This window comes from Triturus cristatus, chromosome 8 (genome assembly GCF_964204655.1).
Source record: "Triturus cristatus chromosome 8, aTriCri1.1, whole genome shotgun sequence".
Lineage (NCBI taxonomy): Eukaryota > Metazoa > Chordata > Amphibia > Caudata > Salamandridae > Triturus > Triturus cristatus.
Window position 1 is genome coordinate 15,720,569 of NC_140591.1, and position 16,150 is coordinate 15,736,718.

Consider the following 16,150-nt stretch of genomic DNA (forward strand, 5'->3'; position numbering starts at 1 on the left):
GCAACACTATCATCCTGGTCCTCCTCGAAGTTGTGCTTTGGGCTCCGAGTAGCCCCAACCTTGAGCACCTCCTGCACCGAAGATTGCTGGCCTCCACTCCACGAGCAACCCGTGGGTCAGTTTTTAAGTGTGAACGCTCAAGGCTCCTTCGTGATTGCTAGCCCAATGGCTAGTAGGTCCCCACGAAGGCAAGTCCTCTTCTAATTGGGCTTTCCTGGTTGCTCCAGACGTGCCACAACTTACCCTTGCTGGGTGAGAACCTCAGACCTTGTTGGTCTGCACCGCAGTCCTTTCTCTGATTTCCAGTAACTTGCCGTTGCCAAGGCTTGTTGGGTCCAATCTGGTCGCCGACACCACAGCACTCGACAGACTTCCTGGTTGTCATTGGCACCTCCTGGACCTCGTGGCTGAAGAGTCTAGACACCCGTCAACTCACCTGAAGCACCTGACATCTGTGGGCATTGGTCCATCCTGCCTTTGGTCACTGGTAAGTGACCCAGACTCTGTCACCTCTGCTTTCAGGTTCCTTCCATCCTATATCCAGGCTTGGATCTTTTCGGACACTTCTCCTCTTCATGGCAGCAGCACTTCTTCGCCAGCTGCCATTGAAATCGACGACGCGACCGGACACCAAAAGACACCTATGCACCCGGCTTCCCTGGGTGAGGTAACACGAGTACTCCTGTGCTCCTGTGGGTGCTAGCCCTAGAACTTCCTAAGTCCAAAAGGGTTTGGTCCTGACTCGATTAGAAGTGTCCCTAATCTTTAAGGTTCCAACCGCGACATTGCCCATAGAAGATAACGGGAACCCACAGTTTTGTTTACACATTGCATACAGCCCTGTGGGTCCCCTGTGTCACTACCTTGTGTGGTTCCTTGGTGTCTCAGCAATTATACAGGCTCTAGGTCCTGTGTCTAGTTCAGTCGTGGTTCTTATACAACTTTATTGGTATATGGTTTGGTACGCCCCTAGGGCCCAAACGTGTATTTGTGCTATTACTGTTGAATACTGATTTGTAACTTAAGTGCTTCAAACTCCAGCCTCATAAAGAGACTAGAGGGCTGTGTTTTATCTTAAATACATATATTTTAAATATATACCTGGTGTGGTTGTCCTTTCATTTGGTCATTCAAGAGATTATAGACTGGTAAAACAAGCTGCTTTACATTCCTTCAAGACTTAGCCTGAAGGCTGCTCTCCATAGCTACCACTAGGATAGCTTTCAATAAAGGTTGTCTTTAACCTATCACCATAAGGGGTTGTTTGGACTGATACAGGGTGCCCACTAGAACTAGTGGACAGCATATGCCAGGCCACCTTCTCACACACTGGACGAAACGCCACACTCACACCGCCCTCAGCGTTGAATAGGAGGCCCCTGAGGGGCCCTCTTTAGGACAAGCAGTCAACCCTAGGGCGCAGTCTGGGTAGGCAAGGTTCATCTGTGTGCAGTGTCAGTACTACAAGTGTGGGCGCTGCGCCTAGAAGACAGCGGTGCTGAAAGTAGGGGTACGGAAGGTACTGCAGCCCCCCCAGATAAATAACAGACACCTGGGCAGGAGAATGTTAAATAACTCACTTTTTCGTTAAGCAGATCGCCTACTATTAAAGGCAGTCACCGGTTGGATTAATTTACCCCAGGCTACCTGCTACTGTTTGTACGAGCTTTAAATTACCATAGACTGCCTGCAACTGTTTGTGACAAACCTTCAAATAGTCCTGGCTGTCTGCAACTGTTTGTGGAAAACTTTGAATTACCCCGGGCTGCCTACAATTGTTTTCATCAAATTACTCTTAAACTATGTTGCCATTCAAACTTGTGTTTACACGTCTGCTGGCAAACTGTGTGAAATTTGTTTTAATTTGAACGTGTTCATTGAGATATTAGACATGACAAAAGTTACATCCAATCGAAGAATTCAGATATTTTTGTAATTGTTTAGTACATTATGCGCTGATTTAAAAATCCCGGCTGGGGTAGATGGAGTTGGGAGGCCTTGCCAGAGAACCTCAAAAGCAAGAGAGGGGAGCACATTTACTAGGTTTCTTCTCACAGTTTAGAAATCCTTCAAATAGTTTGAATTACATAGAAAGCAGGGCCTCTGAATGCCAGAGTGACGGGAGCGCATATTCTAAGCAATGTTGAAAAAACAGCAGCAGACAGATTGAATGAAGGCTTCCACCACAGTCATTTACGATTCCCCTTTTGTAACTATCTCCTGTTTGAGATGCAATTGACTCCGTTTCTGAGCCTCAGTGCTTTGAGTGACATCGCGGGCAGATTCAGTGCATTACTGCCAGACTGCCAGTGCTTAATTTGTACCGATGGTCGGCTCATTCGGGGGTTTCCGGTGCTCGGTACCACCTGCACTTAAATGTCAACACCTGCGCTTGGGTCAGCCTGCCACAGGGTGGCGCTGTCTGGCTACTTTAGAGATGACCACGACAACAGTTGATTATGAATTCAATGTACATTAAACGACTATTACCTGCCACCCAAGCCACTCTTCTACCTTTGGGGGCCTGGAATCGTCAGACTTGTAGGAGTGTGAGTCTAGTAGTTGTGGTGTTACTACCATTGGCAGCACAATAGGGGCAAGGGCTGGTGCAAGCGGTAGTGGCCTCCCGACGAGAGCCCTGGCACTTATCTTTAGGTCGATCCTGTAACAGCACGCATGCGCTGTACTGGCGAAGAGTCATGTAGGGGCTTTCAAAAACTAACCTAAGAATCGCACACGCTCGTGCGTGTGCTTTTTGTTTTGGCCCACGCTATTGGCCTTTGCGTGCATCTTTTTAACGAAGACAGCACGCAATTGGCCAAAGGCGGGCGCATTGCTCCGCCCATGGCCTATTGGTATCGGTTGCCCACACGGCCGCCATGTGGTTTCAATTATCGTGTCCAGACACGGGCGCGATAATTGAAACCAGATGTCTCGCTGTGGCGCGCGCGCACCACTCGCGTGCCTGTTCATATTTTTTCAGTTGAGTATGATCTCTAAAGAACTGTTCTTTGTTTCTTTGCATCATGTGGAAAGTATGCATTACTACCACCGATGGTAATTCACACCTGCCAACTATTTCATTAAACATTCCATACCTGCAAGTTTAACATCATCTCAATGCTATAGTGATGCTAGTTTTCCTTGTCCTTTGGTTTGTGCCTCTCTAAGCGCCGTGAAATTCTGGAGTGTGTGTGCTCTATAAAATGCCCAGCCAATGAATTCCATTCCCCATGCCCAAACCTCGCATCTTATGTTGAATTGAAGGACCAGAAGGAGTGAAGGGACTTGCACAAGATCACACTGTTCGTCGTGGTTCTATTACAAGAGATATACAACATACAATCCCTGTCTGCTAACACACTGTGTGGCTGACTGCACATCACAGGGACGGCCCCAAGTGACTGGTTTTAGGTTCGTTTCACGTCGCCAGGCCACTGTTTTTACTCTCTTCATTGTCTTTTCACACGAGTTACTTCAATTTGTTTAACTGAATATGAAGACTGTAACTCCCAGAATGCACTGATTCGTTATCTGCATCATCTCTCAGCCTCCACGAGCTAGCAGAGACCCCTTAACCCCTCCCCTCCCCCTTGAGCTCCCAGTGTGTTCTTTCCACATTCCCCAAGGATGAATTAACGTGATTTATAAAGCGCCTTATACTCAAGGTCACGAGGAGCCCATGTTTGAAAAAATGCTGGCACACAAACAAATCAACTGCCCCTCCCCCCCAGCTATCAGTGTGCCTCTTGCTTCCTACCATGAGCCGCCCCCACCAGCTATCAGTGTGTTCCTATTAGGGGTGGGCGGAATTTGCGAAATTCACTTTCGCAAACTATTGCGAAAATGTTAAAAATCTCCGCAAACATGCGGAAATATCACGAAGACGCAGACGTTTTCTTTCCACCCGTTCGCGGTATTTTCTGCGTGATCGCGGCTCGCCAACTAACCCATGCAGTTGCTCACGGGCGCGGTCATCTTGTTTTCACTAGTCTCGCGGTGCATGATCGCGAGAAGAAAGACATGATAGTAGTATAGGTTGTATACTACTCGTCACCATGTATTTTTTGACAGGTGGCCACGCCCCTTTGACCACGCCCCTTTGGTCCGTGTGTCTATATTGGACGCGTTCCAAGTCTGATTTTAATCGGGGTTTTAATCGGTCCTTATAACGTATTGATAAGATTATAGCATTTTATTGTTTTATAGGTCGTTATTTTGTGAATCATGGCTTATAAAATGATACGGCGATGAAATAAAAAAAATAAATAAAAAAAAAAGCGTATAAAACGATAAGTTAGGATTTGTGAATCAAGGCTTATAAAATGATACGGCGATGAAATCATAAAGCGTATAAAACGATAAGTTAGGAATTGTGAATCAAGGCTTATAAAATGATACTGCGATGAAATCAAAAACGTATGAATCGACCACGCATGCAGGAGGGTTGCTAAGAAGTGGGGGTAGTGTGAAATACGAGTCTACAAACATACCGCGGGGCGTGTCTAGTATGTTCACAGAGGATATAAGCCAGCATTCCGAGGACCGTGTGTTAAGAAACCCCCGCTTTTTGCCGACAAAGAAAAGCTCGAGCTTTAAGACAACTTTGAGAATGTCTTGCTCTAGCGTGGAAGCGGGACCCCTTGGAGAAACTATAACAGCGATGCTGAAGGAAGCGGCAAATGCTGCAGACGACGCTGCAGAACTCGACGATAGTGATAAGGAAAATTGCGCGCCAACAACGCCTGCGGGTACTACGTCGGAGATGTCGTCGGCGATGCTGAATAAAAAGCCCGAGACCGGAGCCTGCGAAGAGGCGGTTGGTGGCGTTGCTAAAATGGCGAGCAATACCTCCGATGCTACAGACGGCGGTGGAAGAGCGGAACCAAGTGAAGATGACGAGGGTATTGACCTGCAAGAGCCTGAACCCGAGGACTCCAGCGACTGTACAGAGATGGATTCCGGAGAAGAATCTGTAAACGAAACAGAAAAGTGCGAAGTTGGAAAACGAAAAGTAAGTACGAACCGCAATTTTTCGGCAAATCCTCTGGGGTGTTTAAGAGTGTGATGATGAGGCGTGTAGTTGTGAGGAAGGCTGAGGTCGAAAAACCCCTTTTTTCTTTTTATCAGCAAAAGAGAGGAGGAGGAGCCCCAGGCGACAAAACCGCTAGCACGACTATGGAAGTCACACAGCCATCGCTACGTTTTTCATGTCTCTGCTGCTCAAGACAGAAAAAACTTGCCGTAACGCATAAAAACTGCAGCTGTAAGCGCTTAGACGCAATTGTACAATTTTGTCGTGGTGAAAGTTGGAGCACGGATCGATATCGCGGACTTTTGACAGCGATAGCCGCGATCATAAAATTGTGCTTAAAGGCGGGGTGGTACGACGAATGCGAAGGTTGTAAAATTGACGACCCGAGTCAGTTGCATCACGACTGTCTCACGACGGGTGATGAATATGAAGACAGTTTGATACGGAAACTATGTTACAAGCTGGACCCCTATAAGATTATGGCGACGTTGGGGGCGGTCTATGGCTTGAAAGAAATGTCAGTACCCGAAGATTGTAGTAAGATGATTGCGAATGTTTTAAAGTATATTAAGAGAGTACAGTCCCCATCAGAGCATGTGAAAAGTATGTATGAAGCGGGTGATGAAGACATACGCTTGATAATGAAACAGCATTTGAGAAGGAAGAATTACCGTAGATATTTTAAGATCAAGTATCTTTACAGGAGTTTAAAACCGAGGAACATGACATTTCTTAATGTAGAGTAAATGAAAACATGATGATCTTCGCGATTGCTACTATTATGTATGTGTGTTTTTCCGTTGCAGGAAAGTGTGTTTCGACACATGGTTGAGATCGGCGTGCGACCGAGCGTTAGATGCCTGGAAGACGCTTTTTATTTTCTGATCAGAGCAAAGATGGCGTACCCCAAACCAGTGTTTCGCCCGACCGCGCTATGTCGTAACAAGCGATGTGAAATCATCGAAGAGCTTGAAAAAGAACTGGGTCAGAAACCTAGAGGCTTTTACGACGTTGAAAAGAGCAAAATCTTCTTGGGCGCTGACGACGTGCTCGAAGATTGCATCGACAATTATATCAGGCGGACATTTTGCACCCTAGGAACTACTCTGAATAAGAAACAGTTTTTCAATTTCATGAATACAATATCTGATTTGTTTTGTCGAGCCTTCTTGAAGGGGCGTGGGGAGGATGTAAGAAGACTGGTACCGTTCATAGCTAGCAAAATCCAAATATTGATTCTACGTCACGAGTTTTTGAGAGCATTGTGTTAAATATCTATGTTTTTATCGTTATTATCGTTTATAGCGCTGTACATTCCTATATTACCAGTTTAAATCATACACTGTTTAATTCGTGTGTTATTAAATAATCTACTATTGTAAAATAAACCGGCTTCTAGTTCTGATTATTTGATAAAGAAAAATAATAAAACAAAAGTGAATTAATAGAATAGGGGGGCGGGAGTAGGGGTTGCGGTATTTTAGTTCAAGAAGCGCTACGATGCAGAAGCTTTTCAAAAGAGTTTATTACAACCCCTCGAAAGTTGGTAGTTTTGGCGGTGTAGAAGCCTTGTACAAGGAGAGCAAAATCCACAACGACGGTGTTAAAAGAACACAGGTACGCGACTGGTTATCGGGCGAAGATGCCTACACGCTACATAAGGGGTCGAGAAAGCGCTTTCAAAGACGGCGTGTGATAGTCAGCGGCTTAAATCATCAATGGCAAGCGGACCTTCTAGACGTCCGTGAACATGCCGCGGTTAATGATGGTGTAAAATTTATATTAACGGTGATAGACGTACTGTCAAAGTATGCATTCGCCGTTGGCCTGAAGGAAAAATCGGGGAGCTCGGTCACAAAAGCCTTTGATTACATTTTCAGCAGCGGGAGAATTCCTAAAAAGTTACAAACAGATAGAGGAAAAGAGTTTGAAAACAAGACGCTAAAAGCTCTGCTGAACAAGTATGGTGTAAAACATTTTGTTACAAACAACGAAGTGAAGGCGGCGATTGTAGAAAGATTCAACAGAACTCTCAAGGCACGAATTTGGCGGTATTTTACAGCGTACAACACATTTCGTTATATAGATCGTTTACAAGATTTTATTGAAAGTTACAATCATAGCTATCATAGAACCATTAAGACGTCCCCTGTAGAAGTATCCCCGCAAAATGAGTTGAAAATTTGGAGAACTGTGTACGGGTCCGTGTTCACCAACAACCCTGTTTCAAAAAACACTCTCAAAAAAGGTGATCATGTTAGGGTATCTAGATGCAAGGGGGTATTTCAAAAGGGGTATGAGCAGACTTTTACAGATGAGATCTTTGTGATAGACAAGATTTCCAAGCATTCAGGCGTTACAGTTTTTAACTTAAAAGACTATGCTGGGGAGGAGGTCGAAGGGTGTTTTTACAAAGAAGAGCTGCAAAAAATAAAACAGGATCAAGATCGTGTGTACCGTATTGAGAACGTTTTGGCAAAGAAGGGGCACGGGGCACAAAGACAGTGCCTAGTTAAATGGCGGGGATGGCCTGATAAATTTAATAGTTGGGTCTCTGAGAGTGAATTAAAGGATATACAAAGTCTACAACAGCGGATATAGGCATTTAGGTACCGCGGAAGCGCCATGGAGGTCGGACCTTTTTATCTGACGCTCCCGAGTAACGCGTCTTTGGACACTTTCCCTAATAACAAAATTTCAAATTTTACGGTGAAACTAGCAAAACCTATTCATCTACAAGGAGATTGGGAGGTGGCCCTAACAGAAATTCAGTACCCGCACACGTGGGACACTTTTGAAACAGAGGATGTTAGATTTACGGTGGTACGCAAGAAGGAAAGCGCCCACGAACTTTCTTTCCCGCCGGGGCACTATGACAACATACGAGACATTGTAGAAGTAATGAATAAATCCATTGGTAACATATCGGAACTTGTTGACCTTAGATTAACGTATGAACCACGACTTCGAAAAGTGCAGTTGAGGAATGCTCAAGACTATGGTATTTTGGTGCGTGAAAAACTGGGGAGAGTGTTGGGGCTGACGCCTAACGTTCACCACTCTTCATCAGCGGGGAAAGCCTACACGGATGTACACGGCGGATTTTATATGATGTTTGTATACTGCGACGTGATAGAGCATCAGAGAGTGGGGGATAGCTACGTGCCTCTCCTCCGGTGCGTGGAAATCACAGGCAAGAATAATAGCATGATAAACATCATTTACACCAAAAGAGATTATGTACCGATCAGCAAAAAACATTTTCACACAATAACTTTGGAACTGAAGGACGATTTGAACACTAATATAAGATTTAAAGTGGGTAAAGTCATAGCGAAGCTTCATTTCAGGCCGCGACGTGGTGAAGTGTACTAGAATAATGATTTTACCTGAAAATTACGGCGACGCGTCGCTCTATAGGGATTACTATAGAGCACAAGCCGGCTCAGGCCTCCCGGGGTTCCACGGGGCACCTATTATGTACGGGGCGGGTGTTGGCGGTATATTCAGAAGCCTTTTCAGAAAAGCAGTACCGCTTTTAAGAAGAGGGTTCCAGTTGGTAAAACCGCACGTGAAAACCGCTGCAGCAAATATTGCCCGAGACGTCGCAGGGCACGTTTCGGGGGCGGTGATGAAAAAGTTTACCAAAACGGGTCAAGAAGGCTCAGGTTTAATCTATCTCGAAAGAGGAAGGAAGAGAAAAAGGGGTGTATCACTAAGGGGGCCGCCCGCGTTCCTTCAAAGCGTTGTGAAGCGCCGGCGACCGGCTCAAAAGAGTTCGCTTAAGACCCGGAGAAGACACGGAAAAAAACGAGTCTCTAAGGGCAACATATTTTAAATCGGACCATGGCCTCCGTCCCTTGCGGTTCCCAGGAATGCACAAAGTCAGAGTTGGACCTATTCCAAGTACCACCAACGCAAACCAGCATTGAAAGTTCTCTATATGTCGAAGTACCGCCACTTTCAGCCCTGTCAGACACAGCCCCCTTAGAGTTCTTCATAGCTCGGTCGGATGACTACCTGGACCTTTCAGCTACCCTGATTTATCTGTCGTGCAAAATTACTAACGCAGACGGATCCGATTTGGACGCCGCAGCCCGAGTGGCGTTTTCTCCATACCCCATAGCCTCACTTTTTAACCAACTGGATGTGAGCCTCGGCGACCGGCTCATCAGCCAGTCAAACAACACGTATCCATACAGGGCTTATCTCGAAACGGTACTTAATTATGGGGACCCCACTTTAAAACGCCAACTTTCTGCAGGTCTCTTCTACAGAGACACCGCTGGAGAGCACGAGGACACGACTTTAAACGGTGCTAACGCGGGATTTAAGAGCAGAGCTAGCTTTACAGCCCGAAGTCGTAAAGTGGAACTGATTGGGCAATTACACTGCGATTTATTTTTCCAAGACAAATTAATGCTTAACGGTCTAGATGTGAAGATTAAACTGATTCGAAATAAAGACACTTTTTGCTTAATGAGCGGCGACGCAGAAAATTACAAAGTGCATATCTTAGCGGCGTCACTATTTGTGAAACGTGTCAAAGTGAGCCCGGTGGTGCGTTTAGCTCACGCCGAGACTCTGTTAACCAGTAATGCCAAGTACCCCATCGAAAGAGTGGAGCTCAAAGTGTTCAGCATCCCAGCCGGTGCGCTACTATCGAATACTGAGAATATTTTTTTCGGATTTTTGCCAAGAACTGTAATAGTAGCGCTGGTCGATAACGCAGCATTTAGCGGTGAATATGGCAGAAACCCCTTTAATTTCAAGCATTATAATATATCTCACAGCAGCCTCTCCGTAGACGGCCAAGCTATACCGGCAAAACCATACACGCCGTCATTTGGAACTGGGGGTGTGGCTAGAGAATATTTGGGTGTGCTGCAAGTTGCTGGGAAGTACGCATCAGACCGACCCTTCTTTGTGGATCGTGTAGAGTATTCGAAAGGCTATTCTATGCTGGCTTTCGATCTATGCCCTGACAACGACGTGGGTGGCGGCCATTTTTCGATACAAAAATCAGGCAATGTACGTCTGGAGCTCCGTTTTAGCGCCGCTCTACCGTCTACTATAAACCTTCTGATTTACGCTGTCTTTCAGAATGTTATACAGATTAACCATAGGCGAGAGGTGCTAATCGACTATATGTGATGAATACGTGGCAACTGGAACGTTTTCTCGCCAAAGACGAGACGGCAAAACATTCATTTTTAGGTGTATTCGCAGCTGACACTCTACCAATGTATCTGGGTAATCGCCAGCGACCGCTTCATTTAATAGTCAATACAGACGGTAAAGATCAAAGGGGTCGACACTGGTTAGCAATATTTCTAACAGAAAAGGACTCTGAGTTTTTTGACTCCTATGGCGTGCCGCCAAACAGTTATCTGTACCCCAATACCATATGGCAATTTTTAAAAAGAAACACTTCAGGCCTAATAACATTTCATGAAAACCAGATTCAGGATGATGTATCATTTACCTGCGGGGCACATTGTTTGTTTTATTTATTTCATAGATGCCGTGGTGTAGACTTTGAAAGCATTTTAAAAATGTATTCAGCTGATTTGAAGGCAAATGATGCTCTAGTAACAAGGTTTGTGTTGAGGCAATTACGCAGATTGAAAAGAGGCCGTGTAAATAACAGACCGATGCAAAATTGTATTTCATTCACTGATAATATACATGTTTACAGTGTTTATGATAACTAGCAGACATCCACAAGGTCTATTTTACGCTCTCATTGGACTTTTAAAATCATATTTGTACCGAACATTTTTACTCTGTGATATAAAATGTATCTAAATAAATTGCATGAAAAAAGCCCTTAACTTTACGTGTCGGTCTGACTTTTTTCAGCACCTAGATGCCACGTTAATGCACCGTGGTTTATATTCATCCTGAAATGCTTAGACAGGCTATTGTCCGCATATGGTGCCTGGTGTGCTGTCGAGGTTTGCAAAAAATATGAATAAAAAAAGGGGGGCCTAACTTTACGTGTCGGTCTGACTTTTTTCAGCACCTAGCTGCCACGTTAATGCACCGCTGTTTATATTCATCCTGAAATGCTTAGACAGGCTATTGTCCGCATATGGTGCCTAGTGTGCTGTCGAGGTTTGCAAAAAATATGGATAAAATAAGGGGGGCCTAACTTTACGTGGCGGTCTGACTTTTTTCAGCACCTTGCTGCCACGTTAATGCACAGCTGTTTATATTCAACCTGAAATGCTTAGTGGATTATACCGTTTAATTCTCGACACACGAAGACATACGTGGTATTGTGAGTTGTGGCGGGAAACTGTCGGGTTTTGGGTATAAAAACGTGAGGTCTGCAAGAACATTCAGGCTGGAGCTCTCAGGAAAGCTACGACGCTCCAACCAACGGCGCTGGTGACACCTTCATTCTCCCACCACATCGGGCGCTTGAAAAGCTGAAGCCCCTGAAAGATTTCACCACCTGATGACTGAGCACCGTTTCCATTTATGAACATGTCTGAGGACCAAGAATTGTTGGTAAGAAGATTGTTTTATGTTTTTTATATAATCCTCTAGCTCTTTTTGAAGTTGCGCTTCTATTAGCGTCATCTCTCAAAGGTTAAATGCTTTTTTATCAGGGATGTAAGCTTTTTTTCCGGCTCAGACTGTCACACTAAGACGAATTAGACCGAAGTCCCGGGCAATGTTCTAACATGTGGTTCTAATTAAGTCTTTCGCTCCTCTGTCAAAAGGTTTTAAGCAATAGATAAAATTAGGTGAAACTCGGGGTGTTTTGAATTAACTGTAACTGCTAGTCAGGAACCGTGAAAGATGCATAAAAAAACAAAAAGTGTGTGTGTGTGTGTGTGTGTGTTTGCGTTTTTTTTTTTTTTTGTTTTGCCGGACCCCGTCTGAAATGCTCTAGCATGTGGTTCTAATTCAGTTTTTCACGTCGTCGTCAAAAGACTTTTAGTACTGTTACAGCAGCTGGCATTTTAAGCAATAGGAAATATGACATGACTCTCGGTGTGTTTAGATTTTGCACATGCTCTTACCTCAAAGACTATCTGCTCATTGATCCGTGTTTTTAAGTCAAGGACTAGTCCGCCTCCTTGCTTTACAGATCATGATTTAATAACGCCCGAGGTCTTAAATAATGTCACTATATAGCCTGGGGCCAGCGAGCCGGGGTTGAGCTGCGGCTTGAAAAGCAGCTAATTTGACAACTAAGGTCTGGGTCTATTTCTGCGGTCGTGTGTGTGTGTGTGTGTGTGTGTGTGTGTACTTTTGTTTGCATGAGCTTGTAAATACGTATAGCGGTGCTTTCAAGTAATTTAATTTAAACCGATATAGGAAATGTGTTACAGCTGTTTGCATTTTTGTCTTCGCAGGAAGTGGCCGAGGCGGCAGACGCACTTTTATTCGACACTGCGCTTGAAGGCCCTAATCCTATCGCAGCCAGTCAAATTTGCGGCTTCAGCGCGCATGCTGGTAAGAATTAATTCTCTTTTCTACTGGTAGTATGTTCTACCATAGACCATGCTGATGTGCGCGTGCTTGTGCGTGTGTGTGTGTGTGTGTGTGTGTGTGTGTGTGTGTGTGCTTGTGTGTGTGTGTGTGTGTGTGTGTGTGTGTGTGTGTGTGTGTGTGTGCTTGCGCTGCCACTCTCAGTCTAGTTGTAGCACTGATGACTATTGAGGACTCTTCCGACTGTTCATTGCTTGAATTAAAATTGTGTTTTTTGCTCTTACTTAGATAAAACTGATGATGCAATCTCCATCCAACACGTGCAGCAATCAAATACACAACAACCGGTTGTACAAAGGAGTTCAAGGTTGCCGCCTGACGATCTGAAAAGCAAAGGTCAGAAGCGTAAAGAAGCGAGGCGGCGAGGGCCACCACAAACATTGCAGGGTGGTTTTGGGGGGAGTACTGTTGGGGGGCCTGCATTGCATGAGTTTCCACCGGTGTCTGTAAATGGTGGCGGTTTGAGAAAGAGACACTCTGGCTGTAAAGAAAAGGGTGATCAAAAGCGCAATAGGAAAGCGAATGCTAATGATAACAATTCTGCTACTCTACAGACCTTCCAGGTTTCGAATTCAAACACGCCTACCCCTGGTTGCGTTCTCCCCAGCCGAAATTCAGAACAGATTCTAGGTGTCACAACGCACCCTTGCAGCGATACTCCGGTATTAGTGCACCCCCCACCTACTCCTACCCCCAAGTCTCACTCTCAACCATCAAAGAACTTGCATGCGCAACCAGCAAACGCCATTATTCCCCCCGATGAACAAGAAATAATTTCGCTGCTTGACGATGATGACTGTTGGGGGGAAAACGCGAATGTACCCGTTCAACAAAACAGATCAAAAGCAGGGCCAGCTGTACACAGCGAATGCTCCAAGAACCCACGCTCACAAGGGGGGTGTCACACAGATGTTACAATAGGAGGAGGACCCGCCATCACCAGTCCCCCAGTAAGGTTCGCACCAGGTGCTATTCACCATAATTTAAAGACTGAAATTGCCCACAGTGCTGCAGCAAACGGGGCGTCCGCAGCGGCGCTACAAGCTCCTAGACATAACCCCACACCACCCCTAAACATTACCGCAGTAACATCAGCATGCCACGATATTTTACCTTTAATAACAAACCTTAGGGGAAGCACTCTTAACACAGCATCTATCTGCGAAGCTATTATTTTTGCTTTAAGTAATCGTGATACAGTAGCTCAGATACAAGCCATTGAACGCATCAAAGCTGGCATCGTACGTATACAGCAAAATTTAGAGAAATCACTTTCAGCTGCTTTAGTAACTGCTCAAAATCAGCTCGAGACCTCTGTCTCCTCGCGCGCCATAGATGATGTCCTAAGTGTCAAAAAACCACTTAACGTTGAGATAAAGACACCACTTGACCCCCGCAGTGGGGCTGCTGCTGCTGCTGTTAAAGCTTCACTTCCCAGCGACGCGGCTGTACTTCAGGCAATTTACGCCATTTTTCCCCTAATAAATACCCTAGAAGGATTAGGCTTGAACTCTGCACCCGTCAGTTCATCCGTTTTTAATGTTCTACGTGTACAGGAAGCTTCCGGACATATCGGCGGCATAACAGATGTCAAACTAGCAGTAGAGGACGTGATCCAAAATACTCAGACTTCGCTCGCATCTATTTTAGCAGATGCCCAAGCCAACCTTGATTCCTTGAGTCTCGACTCGGGAAACTGATAATGACCCCCAAAGAGCATAGGTCGCCGAGAAGGTCTGAAACTACAGTCGCCAAACGTAAAGAGAAATGGTTAGCCGCTAAAGTAGTCAGAAATCGGTTAGCCAAAAACCTAAAAAGAGCCAAAAACCATTTGAGAAATATACGCCGTAATATTCAAAGCAACAATGGGTATTTACCACCGAGCCCCACGCAGTTAGAGCAAACACCTCAGAGAACAGCTGTCGCTTGCGATAATTCTAGCATCAGTAACAACCCTGCGCCGGTGTTTTTAGAAAGCGTGCGACAATATCAAAGAGTTATCAAAAAATTTAGAGCTATAGAATTTTATGAAGAATTTCGTTTTGTCAATCTTCATCTCATAGATTCTATTAGACTGGCCCTAGAAGCGGTTATTAACTCTATCCAACTGCTGCTGGACCAAATGGCCCCAGACATAGGCCCCAACGATTATGTACAAATTCGCCTGAGCGGCGGTGGTCTGGCTAACTCTTTTTACACTCGCAGGCTACCGCATCACGACCTAGATGCCTCAGATTTCTTAAACAAAATTGTTGACATGATGAATAGCAATGCAGAGATTCTGGGGTCACAAAGTTTAACACTTGTTGTGACTGTGATAAAAAGTAGGGGCGGCGGTGCCAGACGGGCTCTAAATTCTGTATTGTTTACTAAGATCATTCAAAAGAAACGTCGATGGTTGATTGATTTGAACAACACAGCTGGAAATTTGTGCCTGGCGGGGTGTTTGGCAGGGTTATTGGCTCACGGTCAATCTACGGATAGAACGTTGACAGAGCAGGCACAGTTAATGCACGATGCCCTAAACATCCCCCCAGATACGGATGTCTCTTTGCAAGACATAGAAGCATTTGAAAATTACTTGGGTGTGACGATTAAAGTATTATATCACGAAGGCGGCTGGCGTTATTTCACCAGCGGTACCGCCAACAAATCTAAAATTCTGTTTGTTCTTTTACATGAAAGCCATTTTTACGGTGTGAAAGATATAAAAAAATTCCTCGGCGCTAGGTATTACTGCGAATATTGCCATTCGGCCTATACCCACAAATACAATCACTCGTGCGCAGACTTCTGCAAAGCGTGCGTTACGAACGATTGCCATGACATTGCCAACGATCTCCAAAGGTGTCCGCGGTGTCGACTGTTTTGTCGTTCTTCGGAGTGTTTAGAGCGTCATCGTGCTTTAGCCGTGGCGGGGGAGGTGAGCTGTCTCAGCAAAAAGTTGTGTGATTCGTGCGGTCTCTACGGCCCCGAAAGTCATGAATGCGAAGGCCTTGAATGCGGTGTCTGTAAAGCCCGGGTGTTTTCATTTGATTCACATCTCTGCTTTATGAGCAGACTCAAACCGCCGACCAAAACAAATGATTATATATTCTACGATATGGAGTGCCGTCAGGAAAATATCATTCACGAGCCAAATTATATTTTTGCCAGACATATTAATGGTGAGCCTACTTGGGAGTTTTCAGGTCCTACATGCGTCAATGATTTTATCAACACATTCATTACACCCCGATTTCAAAACTATAGTTTTCTCGCACATTTCTCTAAAGGATATGACTGTTATTTTGTAGTGAAAGCTCTAGTGCTTGAAAAGGTGGCAATGTCACTGATCACTCAGGGAGGAAAGCTCATGTGCGTTACAACCAAAGTACTCAATATCAGGTTTATAGACTCTATAAACTTTTTGCCCATGAAACTCAGTAAACTTCCACAGGCAATGGGTTTCCAAGAGTCTAAAGGGTATTTCCCGCATTACTTTAACACTTTGCAGAACCAAAAATACGTTGGTGCTATGCCCTCAGCAGAATTTTACGGTGTAAACTATATGTCACCCTCTGAGAAAACAGAATTTGTGTCCTGGTATGAATCGAACAAAGATCGGGA

At 45.0% G+C, this 16,150-nt stretch overlaps 2 protein-coding genes across 3 annotated transcripts; both read left to right on the plus strand.

Annotated features, from left to right (window-relative positions):
* The first annotated feature begins 4,310 nt into the window (after nucleotides 1–4,310).
* Nucleotides 4,311–6,423, plus strand: LOC146799845 (uncharacterized). 2 transcript variants are annotated; one of them, XM_085620740.1, is made up of 2 exons: nucleotides 4,311–5,014; nucleotides 5,131–6,423. In XM_085620740.1, the coding sequence occupies exons 1-2, from the start codon at nucleotides 4,406–4,408 to the stop codon at nucleotides 5,779–5,781; spliced, it is 1,260 nt and encodes a 419-aa protein (XP_085476866.1). In that variant the 5' UTR covers nucleotides 4,311–4,405; the 3' UTR covers nucleotides 5,782–6,423. The 2 variants fall into 2 exon arrangements, with proteins under 2 accessions (XP_085476866.1, XP_085476867.1); XM_085620741.1 differs by having other exon boundaries at nucleotides 5,842–6,423.
* A 2,458-nt stretch (nucleotides 6,424–8,881) lies between these two features.
* LOC146799846 (uncharacterized) lies at nucleotides 8,882–14,241 on the plus strand. Its single transcript, XM_085623685.1, has 3 exons — nucleotides 8,882–9,686; nucleotides 12,368–12,505; nucleotides 12,770–14,241. Exons 1-3 carry the CDS (start codon nucleotides 8,882–8,884, stop codon nucleotides 14,239–14,241), a joined length of 2,415 nt encoding a protein of 804 aa, XP_085479811.1.
* The last annotated feature ends 1,909 nt before the right edge of the window (nucleotides 14,242–16,150 follow it).